This window comes from Danio aesculapii, chromosome 24, assembly GCF_903798145.1.
Source record: "Danio aesculapii chromosome 24, fDanAes4.1, whole genome shotgun sequence".
Lineage (NCBI taxonomy): Eukaryota > Metazoa > Chordata > Actinopteri > Cypriniformes > Danionidae > Danio > Danio aesculapii.
In genome coordinates, this window is record NC_079458.1 from 22,883,353 (window position 1) to 22,908,576 (window position 25,224).

The 25,224-nt window shown below is 33.1% G+C and overlaps 1 protein-coding gene across 1 annotated transcript in view; it reads right to left on the bottom strand.

The window, feature by feature from the left end:
* Positions 1–25,224, bottom strand: part of prex2 (phosphatidylinositol-3,4,5-trisphosphate-dependent Rac exchange factor 2) — a 288,313-nt gene that overhangs the window by 204,445 nt on the left and 58,644 nt on the right. Inside the window, exons 7-11 of the mRNA XM_056450252.1 lie at positions 23,243–23,376; positions 23,049–23,152; positions 14,689–14,838; positions 11,206–11,350; positions 1,749–1,849 (exon numbers count right to left, since the gene is read on the bottom strand). Coding sequence (XP_056306227.1) covers positions 1,749–1,849; positions 11,206–11,350; positions 14,689–14,838; positions 23,049–23,152; positions 23,243–23,376 — 634 coding nt within the window. The remainder of the gene's footprint in view (positions 1–1,748; positions 1,850–11,205; positions 11,351–14,688; positions 14,839–23,048; positions 23,153–23,242; positions 23,377–25,224) is intronic.

Here is a 25,224-nt window from a genome sequence, read left to right on the forward strand (position 1 = left end):
AGCCCTAATGCTTAAATTTATTTCTCCCTGTTAGGAAGCAGTGAAGTGAAAAGTGATTTAGCATGAAGTGCTGGCTCGAAGCCAGTCAGTTTCTTTAAGGAAAGAAGAAAAAAAACAGTCCATACGGTGAGCATGCTTTAAGCAGATCTAGACCCCACCATCCAAACAAACCACAAAAGAAATGGCAGGCAAAACACCAAGTTTTTTTTTTTCCTCTTTGTCAAACAAACAGCAGGGCGTGAAAGGATGAATATTTGTTACACTTTATATAAACACATTTATAAAAAGCCATCTGCTCTTGGACTCTCCCAGAGCTCCTGAGAACAATGATGTCAAAACTCTTGAAATATTAAGAGGGCTCTTTGTCCAATTGCCCATCTGCATTAACAAATTAATAAAGCATGAACACTGATGATGATGAAAACTCATCAACTGACTAGTGGCTTTAAATCTGAATAATTTAAAGGTATAGTTCACCCATTCATCTGTTACTCAACCTTCACTTGTGTTTGACTTTCTTTCTTCAGTTCAACACCAAAGAAGATATTTGAATTAAAGCTGAAAACCAGTAACATTTGACTTCCATATTATTTGAATTCCTATAACAATGGATCATTTCTTCATCTCTTCAAAAGCTTTCTACACATCTTTAAAGGTTTATAACCACTTGAGAATGAGAAAATATTTTCATCAAGAAACATTTTCATGTTGGATAAACCATCCTTTTAACAAAACATTCCCATTTTCACAATTTTCTGATGGCAGTTAATGTTCAGTGAGTTCAACTATAAGAAGTGTTTTAGAAATATTAGAAGTATAATTGATTTTTTTTAAAATATATTTTATTTCTATTATATTTTATAATGATTCATTAAATTCATTCGTTTATTCATTTTCTTTTTGGCTTAATCCCTTTATTTGCCACAGCGGAATGAACCGCCAACTTATTCAGCATATGTTTGACGCAGCAGATGCCCTTTCAGCCGCAGCCCAACACTGGGAAACACCTATACACCAACATACATTGGCCACTTTTGGCTTACTCAATTCACCTATAGCATGACTTTTGACTGTGGGGAAAACCAGAGCACCCAGAGGAAACCCACACCAACACAGGGAGAACATGCAAACTCCACACAGAAATGCTAACTGACCCAGCTGAGACTCGAACCAGTGACCTTCTTGCTGCGAGGCAATTGTGCTACCCACTGCGCCACCATTTTTATAATTTAAATAATTATTAGCCTTGCATCAAATCACAAAAACCCTGCAGCAAATTTATGAACTACAAATTCTCAATTACTACTTTAAACTGTAGAAATGAGAAAGTAAAATATGTTGGTTAGAAATAAAAGATTATGTGAAAAAAAAATGAAAACACAGGGAAACTGCTTATTTTGACATTAAGACAAATAAGACAAATGATTTTGTCTTATTTTTAGTGCAAATATTTAATTGTTAAATCAAGAAACACTTTCTAGGCAATTATTCTCTTGTTTCAGAAACAAATTTTTTCCTTAAAAAAAGTCAAATAATCTAATAAACCAAAACTTTTTAGAAAATACAGATTATTTTGCTTGTTTTACAAAGAAACCCACTTAATTTGTATATATATATATATATTGTGCATATGTGTGTTTATGTGTGTGAAAGCAAGAGAATAACTTTTATATGTCCAGAAAATGCTTCTTGATTTTGATATTTGGACTGAAACAAACTCAACATTTTTTGCAGTAAATGTAACTAACCGTGGTGGATAATGCCATTTTCCAGGAGGGCCTGACCCAAATGAACCCCCTCTTCTGGGTTATTGGTTTCTCCGATATCCATCAGCCATGACACAAATTCACTAAGAAAAGAGAGACAGAGGACATATAAATAATGTGAACACACTGGATATTTATTATAAATTATATGAATTACTATCATACATTAAAACTGTCTGTCTGTCTGTCTGTCTCACAATCATCAGCTATCTACAGTATGCTTGCTGATCGCTGGTATACTTGTGGATCACTATAAGGACTACACATCTGCCGCTATATAGAACTTCAAGTTCCAATCATGCACTACACACACACCGGTTCCTGATCCCATTTGTTTACACTCACACAGCTGAAGCTGCTCAAAGACTGATTAGTTGGACTATTTATACAGCACACAAACAAACAGACTTTGCTGAGTCTTGTTTATCTGTCTTTGTGAATTGCCTTCAGTGTTTGATCTCTGCTTTTTCTCGTTTTGATACCTTGTTTTGATACCTGATACGTTTTGATACCTGTACTGACCGTTTGCCTGTTTAATGACCACGACTTTGGATTTGCCTGCATACATCTGATTGCTCCTGATTGTGACCGTTGCTTGCCTGACCTTTCTAATAAACCTGCATTTGGATCCACACTTTTGATGTCTGCTTCCCACATCTATCTATCTATCTATCTATCTATCTATCTATCTATCTATCTATCTATCTATCTATCTATCTATCTATCTATCTATCTATCTATCTATCTATCTATCTATCTATCTATCTATCTATCTATCTATCTATCTATCTATCTATCTATCTATCTATCTATCTATCTATCTATCTATCTATCTATCTATCTATCTATCTATCTGATTATATTTTTTCTTCAGGAGAAAGTCTTATTTGTTTTATTTTGGCTGAAATTAAAGCAGTACTTCATTTAAAAAAACAAAACAAAAATATTATTAGCCCCCTTTACCAATATTGCTTTTGATTGTCTAAATTTAGACAAACACTTCTTTTCTGTTTCTCTCATGCTCTTTCTGTTTCTCCTGATGAATTCAAATTGACTGTGCTGTATAATTTTGTAATTTTGCTGGGCAAAGCCAGTGTCTCAGTGGAGGATATCTGATATATCTGATTCTACTCTCCTTCCCATCCACCGCTCCGCAAAACCAACAGTAACATGCCAAGCTCCACCAGTGTAATCCCGCGGCTCTTCCCAGAGTTTATGGAACCCGGTGGTGATACAGCATGAGAAACATCTAGACTCCAGCAGACCGCTGAGGTTTTCAGAGACAGAATGAATGATGGAAATTAAGATAGAAACAGAAAGAGGAACGACAATGAACAAAAATGACATCCAAAAAACTAAAATCTGTGAAAATCTAAACAAGACATCAGCTTTGTGTCTGTTACAGAATAAGATTCAGTTAATGGAAGAGAAAGAGTGAAAAGACAGGAAATAAGTCAGCCTATTGTTATGCAGGTAATTGCTTATTATTTTTCCTTTTTATCTGTATTTCAATTTAATCAAGCTGTACTTCACAGAATCATCAGGGGGAACATTGCTGAAATTAATTCTTCCAGATCACTATATATTTTTAATCAAGATACGCAGATGCAGCACAGCATGGTGTTCTTCTTACAATTCCATCAAGACGGCACAAGAAGTAAATGTTGGCATCCACCTTAAATATTCACCATAAACTGTAATTTGTTTATAAAATTCTATTTTATAAAATGTTATTTGTCACATTGGCAAGGCAAGTTTAATTATTTAGCACATTTAATACACAGTGGCTTTTTAAAGTGCTTTACATCAGATGTGTTTTCAGTCTTGATTTGAACGCGCCTAATGTTGGGGCACATCTGATCATTTTTGGAAGCTGATTCCTAAAAACAAAAGACTATCATTAATAAATTATATAATAATTTATAGGAAACAAAGCCAATCTTAACACAACCATTTAGATATAGAATATAAAATATAGTTTAATCAATTAGACTTCAAATCAGACAATCTGCTCTTCAGTTCTAAAATAAGTGAGAAATGTGGTCATATAAGCAATATTACATTTCTGAATGTTTTTTTTTTTTTTTGGAGTAAAAAACAAATAGTCCTTTAAATGTCATCAATTTACAGTTAAATTATTAGCCCTCCTGTATATTTTCCCCTATTTCTGTTTAACATAAAGAAGACATTTCTAAACATAATAGTTTTAATAACTAATTTCTAATAACTGATTTCTTATATCTCTGCCATGATGACATTACATAATATTTTACTGGATACTTTTCAAGATACTAGTATTCAGCTTAAAGTGACATTTAAAGACAAGGTTAACTAGGTTAATTACAGATGTTAACACTTCAAAATGTTCCCTCTGTCGCCGCACCCACCGCCACCGTAGCAGTAAATGCGCCTGCAGCTTTTGACCGCTGGGTGGTGCTTTAACCATAGACTTTAACCATAGGGGGAGGATGAGCCGATCAGCGCTGCGACACAGTGTGCACACATGACAGTTGTAACTATCGCACACCAGACATGCACACTCAAGTTATTTAAAATGAAACTATTCAGAATGTCGCTCTGTGGCGCGGCAGAAATATAAACAGTGTTCTGAATTGTAGCTGGACGCCACAGACAGCCGCTAAATTGCGGCGCTGGTGCGCGTACCTTGATAGAAATCTATGTTTAGAATTCTAAAATGCATGGTGCTGCATGGCACATCATGACACGGCACTGACCGGTGCATCCAGTTTGCAACCCCCTAAAATCTCAACACAATTTACAACAGCAATTTTCCGTTTTGCCTTTTCACAATACTAGATAGGACGGTACTGTACTGTATGTGTACCATATGCACAGGTACTGTATGTGATGTGATGTGTTCAATTAGTGATTAGTTTCCTTATAAATAAACATGCATTTACACTAAATTGTATGTTTTAGAAAAAATGTCTATAATACATGGTGAGAAGCATAGTCCATAGGGTGCAAATATTAAGCATATATAAGAATTACCGTTTTTTTCAGTCGCTTTGGTGCATTACTCACAACACTATTTACATTTGCACAACAGTTAATGCATTTCTCAAAACAATTAGTCATTTGTGCACATCATAGTAGCAGTTTCTCATTCCTTCCAATAAATTGCAAATGCTTTTGGACATGCATCAATTGCTTTCATACAACACTCTGCTGTTTTATAACATTATCATTTGTTTATGTCATGTCAGTCAAAATTAACTAAACTTGTGAATGCTGAATAGTCATTCTAAATAAAACCAATAGTCCTCATTTCATTACTTCAGTCATTACATACAAAAATGTTGAACTAGTTGTCAAAATCTGTCAAGCTAATTTTATAAATTATTTAAATCCTTTTCTTTCTCCTGAAAATGTCTTCTAAATTGAACAATTTGATGAATGATTTACACACCCATGTATGTTGTAGGTTCAATTCCAATATGTACTGCAATATTGTTTACAGTTGTGCACAGCTCTACCCAAAGGGAGTTTATGTTTGTTGTAAATAAGGGTGGATTTATTCTTTTGCACAATGCTGTGAATAAATTAGAATTGCAAAGAGCATATACAGTAAAAATGTGAAACATACATATTCAGTGTCTTGTACTCAGATACCTCACTAAATGCAGTAATGACTAACTTTACTGTAGTTTTCAAATGGCTGTGCAAATAGTATAAAGTGCTGTCTTGAGCATTTTCCGGAAGTGTCACCAAAATCTGACTTTTTTTTTGCATTGGAAAAAATGTACAGAGTAAACTGTCATCATGAAAACATGACAAAGCCGTTTGACTATCTTGTTTATAAACAACGATGTCAGGACTTGTCATCTTGATGACACTGACATTGACATCAATACTTGCTTTTGAGGAATGAGCTATCCATTTTGAGCAAGTGACACGCTTTTGCAGGTTATAAACTAGGTTTTGCAGTTTGTACTAATTGTTATGAGAAATGCATTAACTGTTGTGCAAATGTAAATAGTGTTGTGAAAAATGCACCAAATCGACTGAGAAAAACTGTCAGTTTTAAACATGTTTAAAGCATTTTTTAAGCCTTTATAGCAGTGTTTCCCAACCCTGTTCTTGAAGGCACACCAACAGTACACATTTTCAACCTCTCCCTAATCAAACACACCTGAATCAACTTATCATAACATCAGAAGAGACTCCAACATATAAGGTTAATGGGTCAGAAAAGGGAGATATCCAAAATATGTACTGTTGGTGTGCCTCCAGGAACAGGGTTGGGAAACACTGCTTTATAGCACCCTAATAATTTGCATTGAGGTAAAAAGGATTTTTAATTTCTATATCCTTTAGATTTATTTAGAACATGAAAAAATATTAAAATATGCAAACAAATAAATACATTTAACTAAGCAAGTTAGAGTAATTAGGCAAGTCATTGTATAACAGTGGTCTGTTCTGTAGACAATCAAAAGCAAATATTGTTTAAGGGAGCTAATAATATTGACCTTAAATAGTTTTAAAAACTATTGTTTAACTGCTTTTATTCAAGCCAAACTAAGACAGAAGAAAAAAAAAATATTATCTGACATTCTCTGAAAAATTCCTTGCACTGTTAAACATCAACTAGGAAATAGTTGAAAAAGAAAAAAAAATAGGAGGGCTAATAATTTTGACTTTAACTGTAGTGGGTAGCGGTGTCACCTCACAGCAAGAAGGTCGCTGGTTGGAGCCTCGGCTGGGTCAGTTGGCATTTCTGTGTGGAGTTTGCATGTTCTCTCTGTGTTTTTGTGGGTTTCCTCCAGGTGCTCTGGTTTCCCCCACAATTCAAAGACATGTGGTATAGGTGAATTGGGTGAGCTAAAATGTCCGTAGTGTATGAGTGTGTATGGGTGTTTTCGAGTGATGGGTTTCAGCTGGAGGGGCATCCACTGTGTAAAATATATGCTGGATAAGTTGGCGGTTCATTCCGCTGTGGCGACCCCTGATTAATAAAGGGACTAAGCAAGAAAATATAATGATATGAGATGACTTATATCAAGATTTGCGCCCAGCCCTAGAAGCACAAATAGGTTGCCAATGCAAGAGTTACAACATGCTTACAAATATATATTTCACAGGTTATGCTGTCATATGTTTCTGGCTTTCTGAGAAGCTCAAAACCCACTCATGAACATTTGACATATGTCATCTCTATATCCTTAATGGTCCTATATACTGTATATCCATAATGAATCCATTCCTGCTCCAGATTCTGTTTCATCTGAAAATGCAAGCCCTAAATTCATTTACAATATAATCAGGCCACAACAATGAGCAATTCTTTTTTGAGGAGTTTGTTTTTTTCCCTTTTCAACACACAAATGGCAACCATGAAAGACATTAAAAACGGCGAAAGTCTTGCTTGTGGTTGAGTGTCGCAGCATTTCGAATGTCTTATTTTAGCATACGGTGAGACTGTGGTATATTGACATCTTGGATGGTTTAAATTATGAATGCCAGCTGCACAGACTTCTGGACTGCCAGTCGAGCTCAGTTAATCTGAGTTCATCCTGAGGATTTCCCAACCACACTTAAAACAAAAGAGATCAGAGCAGGAGAAATCCAGCACATCTTGGAATAATCGCTTTCATACTTTCTGGCCTGGGTGCTGGAGAATAAATGCAGACAGCAGATGTTCACACTTACAGCTTCAAAGGTAGGCGTCAATATTTCTATCAGATTAAATTTAGTGAAACCATGATAACTCGCGCAGAAATCTACCTTCTTGGTTATTGGAAGTTGCGATCATTTTTCTTCTCTATTGTGACGAACTGTCAAAATTGTTAACCTGTGGATTTTATTTTATCTCAAATATTTACCAAGTGCTGTTTATCAGAGTTTTCTCAGCATATTTTTAACCATAATAGTTGTAATAAGCAGTTTCTGGAAACTAATTTCTTTTGTCTTTGCCATGATGAGAGTTCATAATATTTTACTGGTTATTTTGAAAGCTATTTTTTATTATATATTTTAATCATTTCATTATTATATTGTATGTAAAGGTATTTTATTCAGCTTAAAGTGCACTTTAAAGGCTTACTTGGGTTAATTAGACAAGTCATTGATAGTGTTATGTATTTCTTTTATTTATTAAAACAATAACACAAAATTTCTTTTATTTGAAGTAGTGAGTTTTTTTTCTTTGTGTTGTTGTATATGTCTCTTTGTTGTGGTTCTCTTCTCTCCGCATCTATCTGCTGTCTCTCTGACAGGTTTTATTATGAGCCCACAGGTGCTGTGAATCAGGTGTCGGCATGTGGAAGCTTGCCAGTGCGGTGAAGTTTAAACCGGACTCGAACATCGTTCAGAGAGTCTACTCTCTTCCGGCTTATTTTGTTTATTTGCGAATAAACTTGTGTTGTAGTTGCTCAGCGATATTGTTGAAATTTAATGCTGAGTGTTGACCTATTGAGATCTATACAGAAACACATGTGACGAGAAGGGTATCTTTTTGTTTTATTAAGTTTTCTCTAGTTTTGTGGTTGATAGGGAGGTAAGTGAATGCTATTTAATTTATTTTATTTCATGTGCTGGAGTTAGGTGTTGAGTTATTGTTTGTTATATTGGCTTTACCTCCGCAAGATTGTTATGTCTCCTTTAAAGATTAAGTGTCAAATCCATTTGACTTTACATTATTTCCTTAGTCAATTGTCTTTGTTGTTGTTGTTCCTTTTAAACGGGAGATGAAACTCCGGGCTCCTCATTAATTTAGAGGTGTGCTACTTGTTTTTATTTATTGTTACGGGTCTGGCTTGCTTTGTGGAGCCTAGCAAAGTTAGATAACGTAACCGATAGCTATGATTTGCTTTGTAGCCAATTGAAAAAAATTTATATTTTTTTATATAGGGGTTTATATAAAAATTATTGATATTTTTTTCAGCCAAACTAAAAGAAAAAAGACCTTCTCCAGAAGAAAACTATAATAAGAAGCACTGTGGAGGGAAAAAATGACTTTGCTAATACTAATAAGTTAGTTTTCAACTATTTATATATAAATAAAACAGCTTCTCGAACTAGAAAAATGTAGTGTGTGATTTGATTTTATCCATCATTAATTGATTGTATAGATGGATAATTGGATCACTTAGGTTGAGACCAATTTGGTCATATACTCCTGAAATTGAATTTGTGTACCCCTAATATATATTTATATATAGTTGAACTCGAATTATTAGCCCCCCTGTTTAATTTTTTCCCCAATTTCTTTTTAACTGAGAGAAGATTTTTGCAACACATTTCTAAGCATAATAGTTTTAATAACTCATTTCCAATAACTGATTTATTTTATATTTGCCATGATGGCAAGAAATAATATTTGACTAGATATTTGTTAAGACACTTCTATACAGCTTAAAGTAACATTAAATGGCTTAACTAGATTTCTTAGGTTAGCTAGGCAGGTTAGGGTAATTAGGCAAGTTATTGTATAACGATGGTTTGTTCTTTAGACTATCAAAAAAATATATAGCTTAAAGAGGCTAATAATTCTTAAAAATTTGTTTTTTTTTTATTAAAAATTTTATATATATATATATATATATATATATATATATATATATATATATATATATATATATATATATATATATATATATACACGTGTAAGTGTGTGTGAGAGAGAGAGAGAGAGAGAGAGAGAGAGAGAGAGAGAGAGAGAGAGACAGTGGTTGTGTGAATGCAAATAATTGGGTGTGGTTTATTTTCATTTCTTTACAAATGTTCACTAATTATTGTATAATATGTGCCTGCTAGGGCTTGAATATCAGCAAGGGATTGTGTAAATTGCATAATTGCATTAATTCCCGCAGGCTCTGTGTTCTAAAGCAGGATTCCTGCAAACATTTATTCACTGAGGCTAGATGAGTAAGTGAATCCATAAATCAAATCAAGTGAGTTGAAGGTGAAGTAAATGAGGTTATTAGTATGTGCGATTAATAGAGATTTTCTTTTTTGTTTTCATCAATGATCAAAAGGGACAGTAAAGACATTTACATGAAACATCTGACGCTTCTATTTAAACAGTGTTTCCACACAAATATTAATCAGCTCCACTCCACTGTTTTAGACAAAATGTGTCGTTTTTTGCATAAAGGCATCATACACGAATACATTAGATTTCTGAAAGATACTGAAGACTACAGTAATGATCAGAATTAGGACAGCAGTTATTTTAAATTCATTCATTTATTTTCCTTGCGCTTAGTCCCTTTATTCATCAGGGGTCACGGTCAACGGAATGAACCACAAACTTATTCAGCTTATGTTTTACATAGAGGATCTCCCTCCAGCTGCAACCCAGTACTGGAAAACATCCATACACACTCATTCACACACATATACACCATGGTCAATTTAGTTTATTCAATTCACCTATACCGCATGTCTTATTTTAAATTTTAATACTATTTCACAACAGTCTTTAACTATAATTTTGATACAGCCTTGGTAAACATAAAAAAAACAGCTCCCGGTAACATTTTAAATCACTCTCAGCTCCCTCTAACTATTTTTAATTAATTATTCCACTCCTCCTAACCCAATTATGCTAATGAGTAAAAAAAAACATCAGCAGATCCCATCTAGGCCTGGTCAAAAGTAAAAAACACAGTATTTACCTATGTGACGTATCTGAGAAACAAACTGTGGTTGTGACAATTTAGACTGCTAAATAATGTATGTAAAAAAACAAATGTTCTTAAAGTTACCATGAAATTAAAACAGACTATTTTTATTATGCATTATTTAGATTTAATCTACTCTAATTTATCCATGCACATTATTTATCTTTTTTAAATTCACATGTCCTTGAAATGTTTGATTAAAAAGACTTTATCACATCTCTAATGATGTGTTTAGTGGCTTGAGGGCGGGACAACCTGTCACTCAAATGAGCTCAGCCAATAACCTTAATCAGCCAACACTCAATAAACTGATGAAGGCATATCCAACTTTTTTTGTTCTTATGTGAAAATTCAATGTCATACTGACTTTAAAAGAAGAAAAAATAAACTAGAATGTGGCTTTTTCAAGAAAAAGAGGGAAAAAGACAGAAAGACCCTACAGAAAGGACAGATTTAAAAGCACAGAAATGCCCAGATAATAAAACTGATCCTGATTTACTATTTCAACTCCATTCATCATGTCCAGCAGACTGAGACCTGTTCACCCAAACTGCTGTCCATCCACAGTTCCATTAAACCCCACTGCTTGGTTATTTATGAGCGAGTAAAGGTGTTCAAAATGAAATGTTATGTCCTCAATCACTACAGTCAGTCAACAGCTACACACTCTCATTCTCAGCATGTCACTGGCTCTCCAGATAAACTACAGTTCATGAACCCTAGTGTGAACCTCCATCCTGAAGACTACCACAGCTATTACCCACACAGAGGTCCAGCTTTCGTTGACCTACCTTCCAAGGAAGCACTTGGGGAAGGTGGTGAGTTTTCGCTTGCGGTCTTTAATGAGATGGCCCTGTTTACTCATGAGGTTATAAAACTTCTCGCCTTTCTCAGAGATCATCACCCAGGTGTCCTGCTCCATGCCCAGTCTCAATGCTGGAAAAAAACAAACAAATACGAGACAGATTTCAATTTCTGAAAGATAGAATCACGCTGAAATACACAGATGTATGTCTAAAAGACCATTGATAAATGAAATCCAAAACTAAGACAAACTATTTGTCAAAACAACATTTTTGTTAATGGAAAAAAAAAATCACAATAAAGGAAAACTAAAACTAAATGAAACCAATAACAAGCACTGAAAACTAACTGAAATAAAATTATAAACATCAAAATAACAATAAATATATATTTTTTTTAATTCATAAGCACATTCTGTTATGGAAAATTGGATCTACGGCTGTTCAGAGAAGTACCTTTAGAAGACGCTTTCACAGAAACATAAATATTTTCCATGCATTTTATATTTTCAAGTTTTGTAAAAAATTAACTACATAGACAGTATGTTCTTTAAAGGAGATCTTTTTTACCCCTTTTACAAGATATAAAATAAGCCTACGGTGTCTCCAGAACGTGTCTGTAAGGTTTTATCTCAAAATACCCATCAGATAATGTATTATAGCTTCCAGAATCTGCAAATTTTGGTATCTGAATACATTGTAAATGTTTTTGTTGCCTGTCGCTTTAAATCCAAGTGAGCTGCTTCTCCCTGCCCACCGCTCCCACATGCATGTGTGCTTCTCATCATGCTTTAGGTCAGATCAACAGCACAGAGACAGACAAGGAAGAAGCTAAAACATCAAAGAAGTTTATTTGATGTATTTGTGGTGGAGTTTATTCAAGCCTTTCTGAAATGATGAGTCACACACAAATGCAGTTTACAGTACACACGCGTATGAGCGTTTACTGACACCATGCAGCTGGGGTGATTATAGTGGTTAGGAATTAGATAGCAATTTTACTGTCTTTATTACAAACAGGCTCTGTTTTAAAAACGTATCAAACTTGTGAAACTTATAAAAATCACAGAGAGTTTGTAACAAATATTTTAATTCCAGCTTCTTTGCAAAAAATGTTCTGTGGACATGTGTATACATGTTATCATAGAAACATAGCACCTGTCAATCAATTCGGTGGGCAGGGAAAACCGCACTCCTATGTCACGTTGCTGTGGGCTTCAAAATCACTGGTATTTGGATCCTATTTTAACATCAGGAATTTTTTTAAAAGAGACTTGTGTTGTGTACAGACAGTTTTGTCCTAACAGCTTACAAAAGTTGATTTTCATGATAGGTGGCCTTTAATATGAAGACATTTGTCTAAATTTATAATTTTTCTTAAATTTTATTAATGTAATTGTTATGGCTTTGAATTCAATGTTTGTTAAAACAATCATTTTAATTTTATTATTAGGAGATTTGCACAAGAGTTAAAGTAAGCATAATGCAAACTTTGCTCTAGTTGACACTGGACATATTTGTTAACTCTGTTAAACTAGAATTTTTTAGTAAACTAAAACTAACAAAACCATTAATGAAATGAACTGAAACAAAACTAAAATAGGCAAATATTTAAATATTCCTAAAATAATATTATAATAAAATTATAGTTTTTATTATAGTTTTATTTTAGGAATTTTTAAATATTTGCCTATTTTAGTTTAGTTTTAGTTCATTTCATTAATGGTTTTGTTAGTAACCTTAAATGTGCTTCATTTTTTAACTAGATTAGTATCACGTCTTTACATTGTTTTCTAAATGTTGCTAAGTTATGCTGACAGACATCGAATGGAGGTGCCAGTGTGCGTGTCATCATAGAAAACAAAGTTTAGAATTTTAACAGAGTACGATGGGCTTTAAGGAGCATTTCTCAGCTAGCCATCTGTTCAAAGCGCATCAGAACACAAAATGCCGGATAAACAGATTGGATCTTATCTGAGATATAACTTATAGCTTATTCAAAAGACATAAGGTCTGTTTAAATATATCTTTTGTTAGTTTGACGTGTATATTGTGAAATGTGCTGCGCATGTTTGTGATGAGGCAACAAACACAAGTAAAAAAATTTAATGCACGTTCATGCATCGTAATATCACTCAGCTCTTGCTGCGATTTGTGTGGGAGAAAGGAGACTTTACATACTTTACAAAACTCATCTGTTTATCCAGAGGTTGATATTAATTCCTGGCTTTTCATTTAGCTCTAAATAATAATGTTGCCCTCAACTGTATGTTAATTTTAAATACTAAAATGTAATTCTTCAAATAACAATCATAATATTCAGTCCATTGATGACCTTGTAAAATCCATTGGTTCTTAAAAAAATAAAAAAAATAAAAAAAAAGTTTCTCAAAGCACAGCAGTAAAAAGTTCCAGAAGTTTCGAGAAAAGCTATCACAAAAATTTGTTCTTTTAAGCTGCAAATATAAAATAAAGACCCTGCAAAGTTACGTAGGTAGGGACTGATAATTAATATAATAAAACTAGAATGTTTTGTTGAAAATCATATTAATTTTTAATTTGATTGATTTTTAAAATATTGTTTAGATGTTAATCATTCAATAGTTAATCTAATTCGACAATAGTTTTATCAAATATTTGTATTAAATGGTAAAACCAAATCCATCTTATTTTATGTTGTGAAATGGACGTATGGTATTTTGTAAAACATATTACATATTATTTTCTAGTTTATAACATAATAACACACAAAATCACATAACATAACATAACATAACATAACACAACAAAACAAGACATGACACGACACGACACGACACGACACGACACGACACGACACGACACGACATACTGTAACATGACATGACATGACATAACATCTATTACATTTCAGTTTTGTACACTAAAAAGTATCCATAACATCCTAATTTAAGACTTCTGTCTTACTTAAACATCTGTTAATTAAAATAAACATTTGTTAATTTATAAAATCCATATTTTGTGATTTACAAGTTTTCCGTTTATTTACAATTGTGAATTGCATTATGGGACCTTGATTTCTGCTCTGTCGACTTTTGATGTTAAAAACTCAACTCAGTTTAACAAAGTGACTTTTATTGACATTTTAGTAGTTTAAAATAACATAAAAATAATATATAGAAAAAACATATACTGGCAGTTTATTACCATAATATACAATAATATTTGTACCATAATATACAATACCAATCCAGACAATATATCACTTTAATGTTAATAAAAGTCACTTTTTCAAACTTTTCAAAGTTAAAAGTGGTTGGAAGAAAGATCAAGGCCCCATAATGCAATTCAAATGCAGAAATAAAAAAAAACATGAATCACAAACTACAGAAAACTGCTGATTTATGGATATTTGTACAGTGTACTTAACTTCTTATATACAGTATATGTTTTATATGCCTCATCATCAGGTATAATCCCATCACTACTTACTTTTCCGTCGCTCTCTCTCTTTTAAGATGGCCTCCAGCCACTCCTGCTTCTCCTCCGGCGTCTTTGCCATGCAGACGAACCACTTGTTCTTAGCTGTGTTGTGGATCTTCCAGCCGTTGTTCACAATGTTGCCGCTGCTGTGGAAATCAGCTGAAGAAAAACATGACAAATAATCAATGTCTGCCAGTTAGAGACGCCTTTATACCCTCCTAAGGCCACTTCCTCGGATTTTCCAAAACATATTTTCTTTTGTTTGTGTGGCCCGTTTTGTTCTCTGTCTCACATTCTTGCCTTCTTCCCTCCACATTTGTATGCCAGGCTATCTGTCAAAAGCGGCCCAGATGACAAAATGGATGTTCTCGGCCATAAACAAAGCAGTGTGAACAGCCCATGAGAGCAGTAAAGTTCAGAGCAAATGAAACATTCCCACATGAAAAAGGGGAATAAACAAAATGGCCCATGAATGAAATGGATCACAGGCAGCAGGCGCTGAATCGATCGCTCTAATTACAAGGCCGTGAGGAATCGACATGTTATTTGAACAGTGTTGAAGAACAGGCAGAAATTAAAGCCCATCTTGAAGCGCTGATTGCATCAATGTCTCGGAGGAACAAACTCCTTTAGAACTTCGCAGCAAGTTTAAATGATACTTTCTGTGGTGGATTCTTAATCGCTTTCATGCATTGTTGTTGTTTTTTAAGAGGATAAGACTTCTCTGGTTTGTTTCAAAGGTTTTGAAAGGAAAATGGACAAGATTCAGAATTTTGTGCTTAAAATAAACTATAAATAATGTATAAATAATGTAACTAATGTAACCCAAACATAAAATAATTGTAATAATATAGTAACATTATTAATGATACATCAGCTATAACATGTAGTATATACACACCTGACAAATGTCTTGTCGCCTATCTAATTATATATAATAACTTGACTTCTAGTTAATTATTTGGTATCAGAATTGGCTTATGTGAAAGGCAAAGGCCTCTAGATTATGCTTTTTTACCAAAATAAAACATGATCATGCCTTAAATGTTTAATTAGGACAGGAAGGTCTGACTTTGCTTAGACAAAAGTCTTGTCACTAAGCAGAAAATAATATAAAGTCATGGTGCAGTGGAAAAAGAATTAATATTGTGTATGAGTCCCATGAGCTTGGAGGACTGCATCCATACATCTCTGCAATGACTCAAATCACTCATTAATAAAGTCATCTGGAACGGCAAAGAAAGCGTTCGTGCAGGACTCCCAGTGTTCATCAAGATTCTCTGGATTCATCCTCAATGCCTCCTCCTTCATCTTACCCCATTCATGCTCAATAATGTTCATGTCTGGTGACTGGGCTGGCCAATACTGGAGCACTTTGACCTTTTTTGCTTTCAGGAACTTAGATGTGGAGGCTGAAGTATGAGAAGGAATGTTATCCTGCTGAAGAATTTGCCCTCTCCTGTGGTTTGTAATGTAATGGGCAGCACAAATGTCTTGATTCCTGAGAATGATGATGTTGCATCCACTCTGCAGATCTCTCACAGGCCCCCATACTAAATGTAACCCCAAACCATGATTTTTCCTTCATCAAACCTGACTGATTTCTGTGAGAATCTTGGGTTCATTCGGGTTCCAATAGGTCTTCTGCAGTATTTGTGATGATTGGACTACCTACTACTTTTCCAAATGTTTGACTAGAAGTCAAGTTATTATTTGTTGCTCTTACAACTGGGATCAAAGACAATACTTTTGTCAGGTAGTGTATAACATATGATTAAAAAATGGTTGTTTTAAAAATATTAATACTCAATTATTACATGCTAGTGCCAATAAGGGAACGTTTTGTTGGCATTTTTACCCAATGTCCCCCATAGAATTGGTTATTTAAATATACTAAATTTACCAAGATAACAATGAATTAATAATAATAATAATAATAATAATAATAATTATTATTATTATTATTATTATTATTATTGTTATTATTATTATTATTATAATAATAACAAAATAAAATAATAAAACTATGTATTCTGCTAATAAATAAATGTAGCATAAGCAACTAAATATATTCTTTGATTATAAATGTGTTTGTTTTTAAATTATTCATCATATAATCATAATAGTATTAATTGATTAATTTATTTCACATTATAACTTGTTAAAATCATCTGACTTTGTCTTTTTTATTTTTACTTTTTTACTTATAATTTTGACTTAAGTAGGTCATAATTTCAACTTTCTTTCGCATAATTCGGACTTAATTTCAACTAAGCATGTTATAATTTCAACTTTGTAAGCCAATATTTTGAGTAGGCCATAAGTTAAAAATTTTGAATTATTTAGACTTTTTATGCCTGTTTCTTTTTTCTAATATGGAAGAAATAAAATGTGAAATAGGTCACAAATAAAATATTTTCATACATTTTTACATTTGACTTTAATCGCAAAAACCAATAAGCCTCAGTTTAGTTGTACAGGTGTTTTTGTTGTTGTTATTTTTTGGTGTTGTTCAAAATCATTCCGCCACAGTTCAGTCAGTTCAGTTCAGCTTAATACAATCAGATTTTAGTTCACAGAACCGTTTATCTATTCAGTACAATGCACTAATATTTGAGTGAAGTAACATTATTTTGTTCATTCCAGCTGTTCGGTTTAACATTGGTGCTTTAACAGTGTTGTAAATACACTACCGGTCAAAAATTTTTTTTAAAGAAATTTTAAATAACTGCTTTCTTTTTGAAGACTGGAGTAATGATGCTGAAAATTCATCATTAAAATCACTGGAATAAATTATTAAATTAAATGATAAACTACTTTTGATATTTGACTTTTGATTATTTTATAGAGCAATAACATTTCACAATTTTACTGTATTTTTTGATTAAATAAATTCAGCCTTGGTGAGCAGGATAGGCTTTTTAAAAAACATTTTAAAATACTACTGACCCCAAATTTTTCACCGGTAGTGTACATGAATATGAATGAACACATAAAATATAAAAACCTGCTGCATTTCATTGTGTATATCATTGCATTTTTTTCTATAGATGCTCAAAACCCCTTTATTTAAATAATGATTGCATCTGGCGACGGTGCGCGGTGGTGCAGTGGGTAACACGTTCGCCTCACAGCAAGAAGGTCGCTGATTCGAGCCTCGGCTAGGTCAGTTGGCGTTTCTGTGTGGAGTTTGCATGTTCTCCCCTTGTTCGCGTGGGTTTCCTCCGGGAGCTCTGGTTTCCCCACAAGTCCAAAGACATGTGGTATAGGCTAAATTGGCCGTAGTGTATGTGTGAATGAGTGTGTATGGGTGTTTCCCAGTGATAGGTTGTGGCCGGAAGGGCATCCGCTGCGTAAAACTTGTGCTGGATAAGTTGGAGGTTCATTCCGTTGTGGTGACCCCGGATCAATAAAGGGACCAAGCCGAAAAGAAAAATGAATGAATGAATGCATCTGTGGCAAGATCTGACACTGTAACACCCTGAAAACCAAATGCAAAAAACACCTCAGCAAAAAACTAAATAAATAAATAAGGTGAGATGTGTTGATCAGTTTCTTTTCTCATGCATTAGAATCAGGCCAATCTTTTGCTCTATAATCAGTCAATCTGGGCGCCTGTGTTTCTTTCCCCCGTGAAAGCCTGTTGTGTTGCAATGATTACGCCTCTCTGTTCAGCGCAGGAATCAAGCAAATTACAGACATCCATCTGGACGAGCACTTGTGTGATAACAAGCCCACAGGCAGAGTCCTCTCTGATTCAACTGAATCAATTTCCAAATTGCTTTCAACTCGCATTTCAAGCACCATCCGTTTCCAACCCGTTTCATTAGCGCTGGCATTTTATTATTATTTTTTTTCTAATTCATTGTAATCAGGGGATCAGAAATAAACTTTACCATTGAGGGTTGATGTTTGCCTCTAGGAATTGATTTCCAGGAGTCTTTTTATATTGGTTGCAGTTACCATATTATTTCTAATCTGTCTGAGTCAAATACTTTTAGCAAATAGATTCAATCAATCAGTAGACAAACCGGGCTAAACTGAGTTTCTCGTGTTTCTTGGTTCTTAAGAGCGTTATACATGAAAATTTGCGAATGTTTGTTGCAACTCAACGTGCATTTCCCAAAAAGACATGTGATATAATCCCGCAACAACACTTTATATGTGCTAGGAGTTGCAGGTCCATTTTAAGTGCTGAGATATAAACTTATACGGATTTGTATCCTAAACATGTAAGCCAATAATCGTCATCTCTTGTGGATTAGCAATGGCTAACAGAAAAAGGTTAAGGTTAAAGAACAAAGTGCTGTCAATAAAAAATATCCAATACATAGATTAGTTTCGTGCATGTCCGTGCAAGTCATTGACAGATTGTTGTTGTTGTTTGTTTATCCCTATTTTCGTATTGTTTTACAGTCTTTCAAGTATGTTTCTTTTTATTTAAATTCCAATCATTTTTGTTAGTCACCTAATTTAGATTTGTATTTAAATTTTGATTTGTTTTGTGCATGCCCTTTTTATTATTTTATTCATAAATTCATAAAAAAAGAGTAATTGAGTGTCCAGAATAATGTACAAAGCGAATTATAAAATTATAATTTGGTATATTCAAATACCAATTCACATATAAAAATATGTCATATATGCAACGTGTGTTTCAAAATCTTGCAAAAAATTGCCGTTTTCAACCATTGCAATTACAAATATAGGCTTCATATATGTTCAAATATATTAACTACACCTTTATATGTTTAATTATTGTCATGCGGGGAAAATAAGTATTGAACACGTCACCATTTTTCTCAGAAAACATATTTCTAAAGCTGTTGACTTGAAATTTTCCCCGGATGTTGGTAACAACCAAAGAAAACAAAACGAATTAGTTTACAAATAAAGTTATATGTAATAAAATGAAATGATGCAGGTAAAAAGTATTGAACACATGAAGAAAGGGAGGTGTAGAATGGTAGTGAAAGCCCAAACAGCAGCTGAAATCTCTCAGTAGTTCTTCAGCCACGCTCTGCCCTTCATCATTGTAAATGAATATCAGCTGCTTCAGTACAACATTTACATTATCAGGATGATGAAGATGAAACCAGGGTGAACAATTCAAGACAATGACACAAAACACAGCCAAAGAATCTCTCAAATTCTTTCAGAGAAAGAAAATCAAGCTGTAGAATGGCCCAGCCAATCACCTGACTTGATTCCAATTTAAAATACAAAATAAAGATCAGATGTGATAGACGAAACCCACAGAACCTTCAAGATTTTTACACTCTGTTGAAGTCACACCTAAGCAATTCATGTGACTTCATTTTCCATATGAGAATAGTCTTTAAGCTGCCTTCACCAAAAAAGCCTTTTATATAAAGTATTAAATACATTTCAGTAGTTCAGTACTTTCTTCTTGTTTCATTTCATTGTTATTACACATAACTAACTTATCAGATTTTTGTTTTGTTTTGTTTTGTTTTGTTTTGTTTTGTTTTGTTTTGTTTTGTTTTGTTTTGTTTTGTTTTGTTTTGTTGTTTTGTTTTGTTTTGTTTTGTTTTGTTTTTGTTGTTTTGTTGTTTTGTTTTGTTTTGTTTTGTTTTGTTTTGTTTTGTTTTGTTTTGTTTTGTTTTGTTTTGTTTTGTTTTGTTTTGTTGTTTTGTTTTGTTTTTGTTGTTTTGTTTTGTTTTGTTTTGTTTTGTTTTGTTTTGTTTTGTTTTGTTTTGTTTTGTTTTGTTTTGTTTTGTTTTGTTTTGTTTTGTTTTGTTTTGTTTTGTTGTTTGTATTGTTCAACTCCATGTCAACAGCTCCTTTAGAAATTTTATTCCTATGAAAAAAAAACATGACGTGTTCAATACTTATATTCTCCAATGTATGCAATTTTTGTATGGCACTGCACTTAAATACAGTTACAGCAGCAATCTGCCATTTGTCCTTATAACTTTGTACTTTTACGATGCCCGTAGGCAATGCCAATCCGCCCTAAGCGTGGACTATGCAACATTTGGCCCCATCCCATGTAATAATTCAGACAATTGATGTAATAATTTTCAGTCAAGATGTCAATTCTTTTCTCATTATTTTGACTTTTTGAGTAATAATTTTTAAACAACTTCTGTCATATATGATATTTAAAGTCATTATTTAGAGTAATTCATAACTTTTAAAATTATAATTATGAATTATGCCATAATTTGTTGAAGGCAAAATTTAAAATTAGCCTTCCTGCTAAAGTTTAAATATTTAAAAAATATTTCCCAAGTGCTGTTTAATGGAGAGAAGATTTTTTCAACACATTTTTAAACATAATAGTTTTAATGACCAATTTCTAATAATATGATACATTTTGTCTTTGCCATGATGACAGTACATAATACTTTTCTTGTTATTTTACAAACTAGCAGTACCCGTATAGCCTCAACTAGGGTAATTAGGTTAACAAGGCATGTAAGGTTAATATATATATATATATATATATATATATATATATATATATATATATATATATATATATATATATATATATATATATATTAACCTTACATGCCTTATATATACATATATATATTGGTGATTTTGGCGTCATTTTACCCACAAACCCCTGTTAATTTCTGACTACAAATTTCTTTAAATCAAACAAATGAAATGCAAATCAAACAGAAACGCTCCATCAACCTAACAGCTTTCATTATACGCAAATAATAGTCTTCGTCTGGGTTTTACACAGAGTCATTGGGGAGAATGGGAAAACACCCACAAGCGAAATGCAGCGGCGTTGACTTTGTTTAGATTTCTTGGACTGAAAGCCATCCATCTCCAGAGGAGCCAGATATTAGGTCCGCCAGGGAGCAAATGATTGCCTCTACAAATATAACTGATAATCAGGGCTTCTACTTCGCCAAAACACACTCATCTCAAGAGTTCATCCAGTCACCGGGCTCCAAGCGTTTGTCATCCTGCCCAGAACATGCCATTTTTCTAACCTTTAGCTGCTAAAGTAGTTAAATGCTCACCCCACACACTCTGAAACAGTGGATTTGTGGAAATGAAAGCTATAGGGTTTAAGACTCGGTTATTTTAAAAGAAATCAATGAATTTCCAATAAAAACGATTGTGTCTGATGTGATGTCCTTAACAGTTCCAGCCAGGATATAAAAAAGAACTAACATTCTTTATTTTGTATTCTGTAGAATTAATGTCAGGGTGAAAGATTGGAGTAATTATAATAAGCCAAAACTAAACACACACACACACATTTCTACTACTTGATTTAATAAATGTTAAATAAAAGAAATTAACATATAGTTGCTAATATCTCATTATAACTTAAAGTAAATTAACTACATTTACATTTACATTTAGTCATTTAGCAGATGCTTTTATCCAAAGCGACTTACAAATGAGGACAAGGAAGCAATTCACACAACTATAAGAGCAGCAGTGAACAAGTGCTATAGACAAGTTTCAGGTGTGTAAAGTCTAAGAAGCAAAGCACTAGTAAAAAAATTTTTATTTTTTTTTTTATTTATTTATTTTTTTTTTATGAGAGAGAGAGAGAGAGAGAGAGAGAGAGAGACAGAGAGGGCACAGTTAGTGGTATAGCCAGAGAGGCAGTTGCAGATTAGGAAGGAAAGTGGAGACTAAACAGTTGCGTTTTTAGTCGTTTCTTGAAGACAGCAAGTGACTCTGCTGTTCTGATGTAGTTAGGGAAAAAAAGTTTTTTTTTTTTGTTTATTTTAATTGTACATTGTTCATTTAAATTGTACAAAGTAAATTTAAATTAATTTAAATAAAACAATTTATTTATATAAAATATTTATAATAAAATAAATCAATTATCCATTTTTATTGTATATGTTTATCGTGCATTTAAAATTAAATTTTAAAAATAAAAATAATTTTACACTTTTGTGTATATTATATTTAAAATAAAATAAAATAAATTAATATTGATACATTTTTTAAATTGTGTATTTTATGCATTTATGAAATTAAATTAAGTTAAGTTAAGTTAAGTTAAGTTAAGTTAAGTTAAGTTAAGTTAAGTTAAGTTAAGTTAAGTTAAGTTAAGTTAAATTAAATTAAATTTCAAAATAATAATAAAAAATAATAAAATAACAAAATAAAATAAATACAATAAATAAAATTGATAATTTGTTTATTGTGTATTTTAATTATGCATTTAAAATAAAATAAAATAAAATAAAATAAAATAAAATAAAATAAAATAAAATAAAATAAAATATTAAATTAAATTAAATTAAATTAAATTAAATTAAATTAAATTAAATTAAATTAAATTAAATTAAATTAATTTCAAGGAGAATTTATATAGCGATTGGCAACACAGTGATCTCTGTGAAAAAAACACACACCTGTCCCGTCATCCACATTCTCCACCTCCATCACCTCAGTGTTGATTCTGCCTCTGAACATGTAGCGGGGGCCCTCAGTGGCTGCTTTACTGTTCTTTAAGCGCCTGCACGAGAGAAGCGGCACTTTCAGCTCTTCTGTTCTCTCATTAAACAGCAAACCCAGCAGTGATTTGACAGATAAAGTGAAGGCTCACCTGTTTTTCTTCTTACAGTAAACCAGCAGGTTGTCAAAAAGGAAGAAGATTCGTTCTTGGATGTTTCCCGCTGAGATCTTCAGCAGAACGCCCTGCATGAGCATCTCTGTACAGCTGTCTGTGATGTTGGAGCCCTGAGAGAGCAAAACACACACAAACATTGAATACTAACTTTAAAATTGAACAAGAAAACCAATGTATTAACCTTCGATTATTTACCACTGGGTTATTACCTATCTATTATTAAGGCTTTCACACCTGTAGATTAATTGTTTTGTTTTAAAACTGGGATTAAAATTGTAACAATGTTGCTTTTTGTTCTTGGAGTGGTTCGCTTTTACACTACAAAGTTTCTAAACGAACCAAAATAGTTAAAACAAGTCACATGTGAGTAAACTCTTCTTACATTCGTCAGAGCTCCACGGTTTATTTTTCAGAGTCCCACAGATTCCACTCAGCTGTCACACATCATTATTTTAATTTATGACAAAGAGCAATACACATTATTAGCAAAAAGGAGAGCTTTAGTTTTGAAGGGTGACACATACAGACTGTAGGGACTGTAAATATTTGGACATTAACAAAATTCTAACATTTAATATAGCTCTATACACCAACACAATTGATTTTAAATGACACGAACAAGATGTGTTTAAACTGCAGACTGTCAGCTTTACTTTGAGGGTATTTAAATCAGGTGAACGGTGTAGGAATTACAACAGTTTGCATATGTGCTTCCCACTTGTTAAGTGTCCAAAAGTAATTGGACAATTGCCTTCTAAACTGTTCCATGGCCAGGAGTGTGTTATTCCCTCATTATCCCAATTACAATGAGCAGATGAGCGGACCTAACTGTAAATCAGAGAGGTAAGACTTTCTCATACCCGTATTTCAGTTGCCAAGGGTTGTAAAAATCTATTGAATCTATAAATCTTTTACCCTTCATTTTTATAACATTTAATTAGTTATTTTAAGATGAGAATGAGACATTTAATAACTTTTGTTTTTATTAATACATATGAGCTTAAAAAACGTTGGCTAATTATGTACTATAGGCTTTACATTATAGAAAGAAATAACAGATGAACCGAAACTGCAGTCAGATCATGAAGCAGATGAATATTGATGTTTCTTTCGAGTTGTCAGTGCAGAAATTAACAAAACAATAGGCCATATACAAAATAATATAAGATTAAAATATGGAAAAATTATGGTAATTACGGATAAACCTGCCTTGATCTAACAAAAAAATGTAACTATTTTGCGTTTTGTGAGTTTAGATGCTAATTCGTACGAATTCTTACAGTTCAGTTGTACAAAACTGTACGATTTTAAAAAGGAGGTGTGGCACCCAACCCTGCCCCTAAACCCAAATGTCATAAGGGGATGAGAAAATTGTAAATTGTACAAATGAGATTGAATGAATTCATACATATTAACCACTAAATCAAAAAGTTACCAATTGCCGTGAGATAATTGAGCACAGTTGAATAAACAGCACTCAGTGATCGTTCAGCATGCTTTCCCTTTCGTATTCGACATATAATGCACATTTACCGGTAGGAATGATATCCCGCCCTACTTATAATTATCTCTGCATATAGCCATATGGGTTACATAACCATAATACACTGTGATATAGGCTGGTATGTTAGTTCATTGGATCGTATTACTTTCTCGCAACAATCGAACAACTCCAGAGATTGTTTCAACTAAGCCAAGTCTATTGGGCCTGCTCAGGCAATCTTGGAGCGATTGCGGTGTTCACATATAAGGCCCGTAGCCAGGGGGGGGGGTTCGGGTGGTTCGAAAGACCAACCCCTCACTGACAAAGATCCAGAATTTGTCCCATACATGAGCTCATTTGTCCTATTTTGACAGCTGCCATCACAAATAGTGAAAATAATCCATTTAAAAAACATCAAATTAAAATGAATTTAAATACAATTGCTATCCGTGAATTTTTAAATGTACTTTTTTTT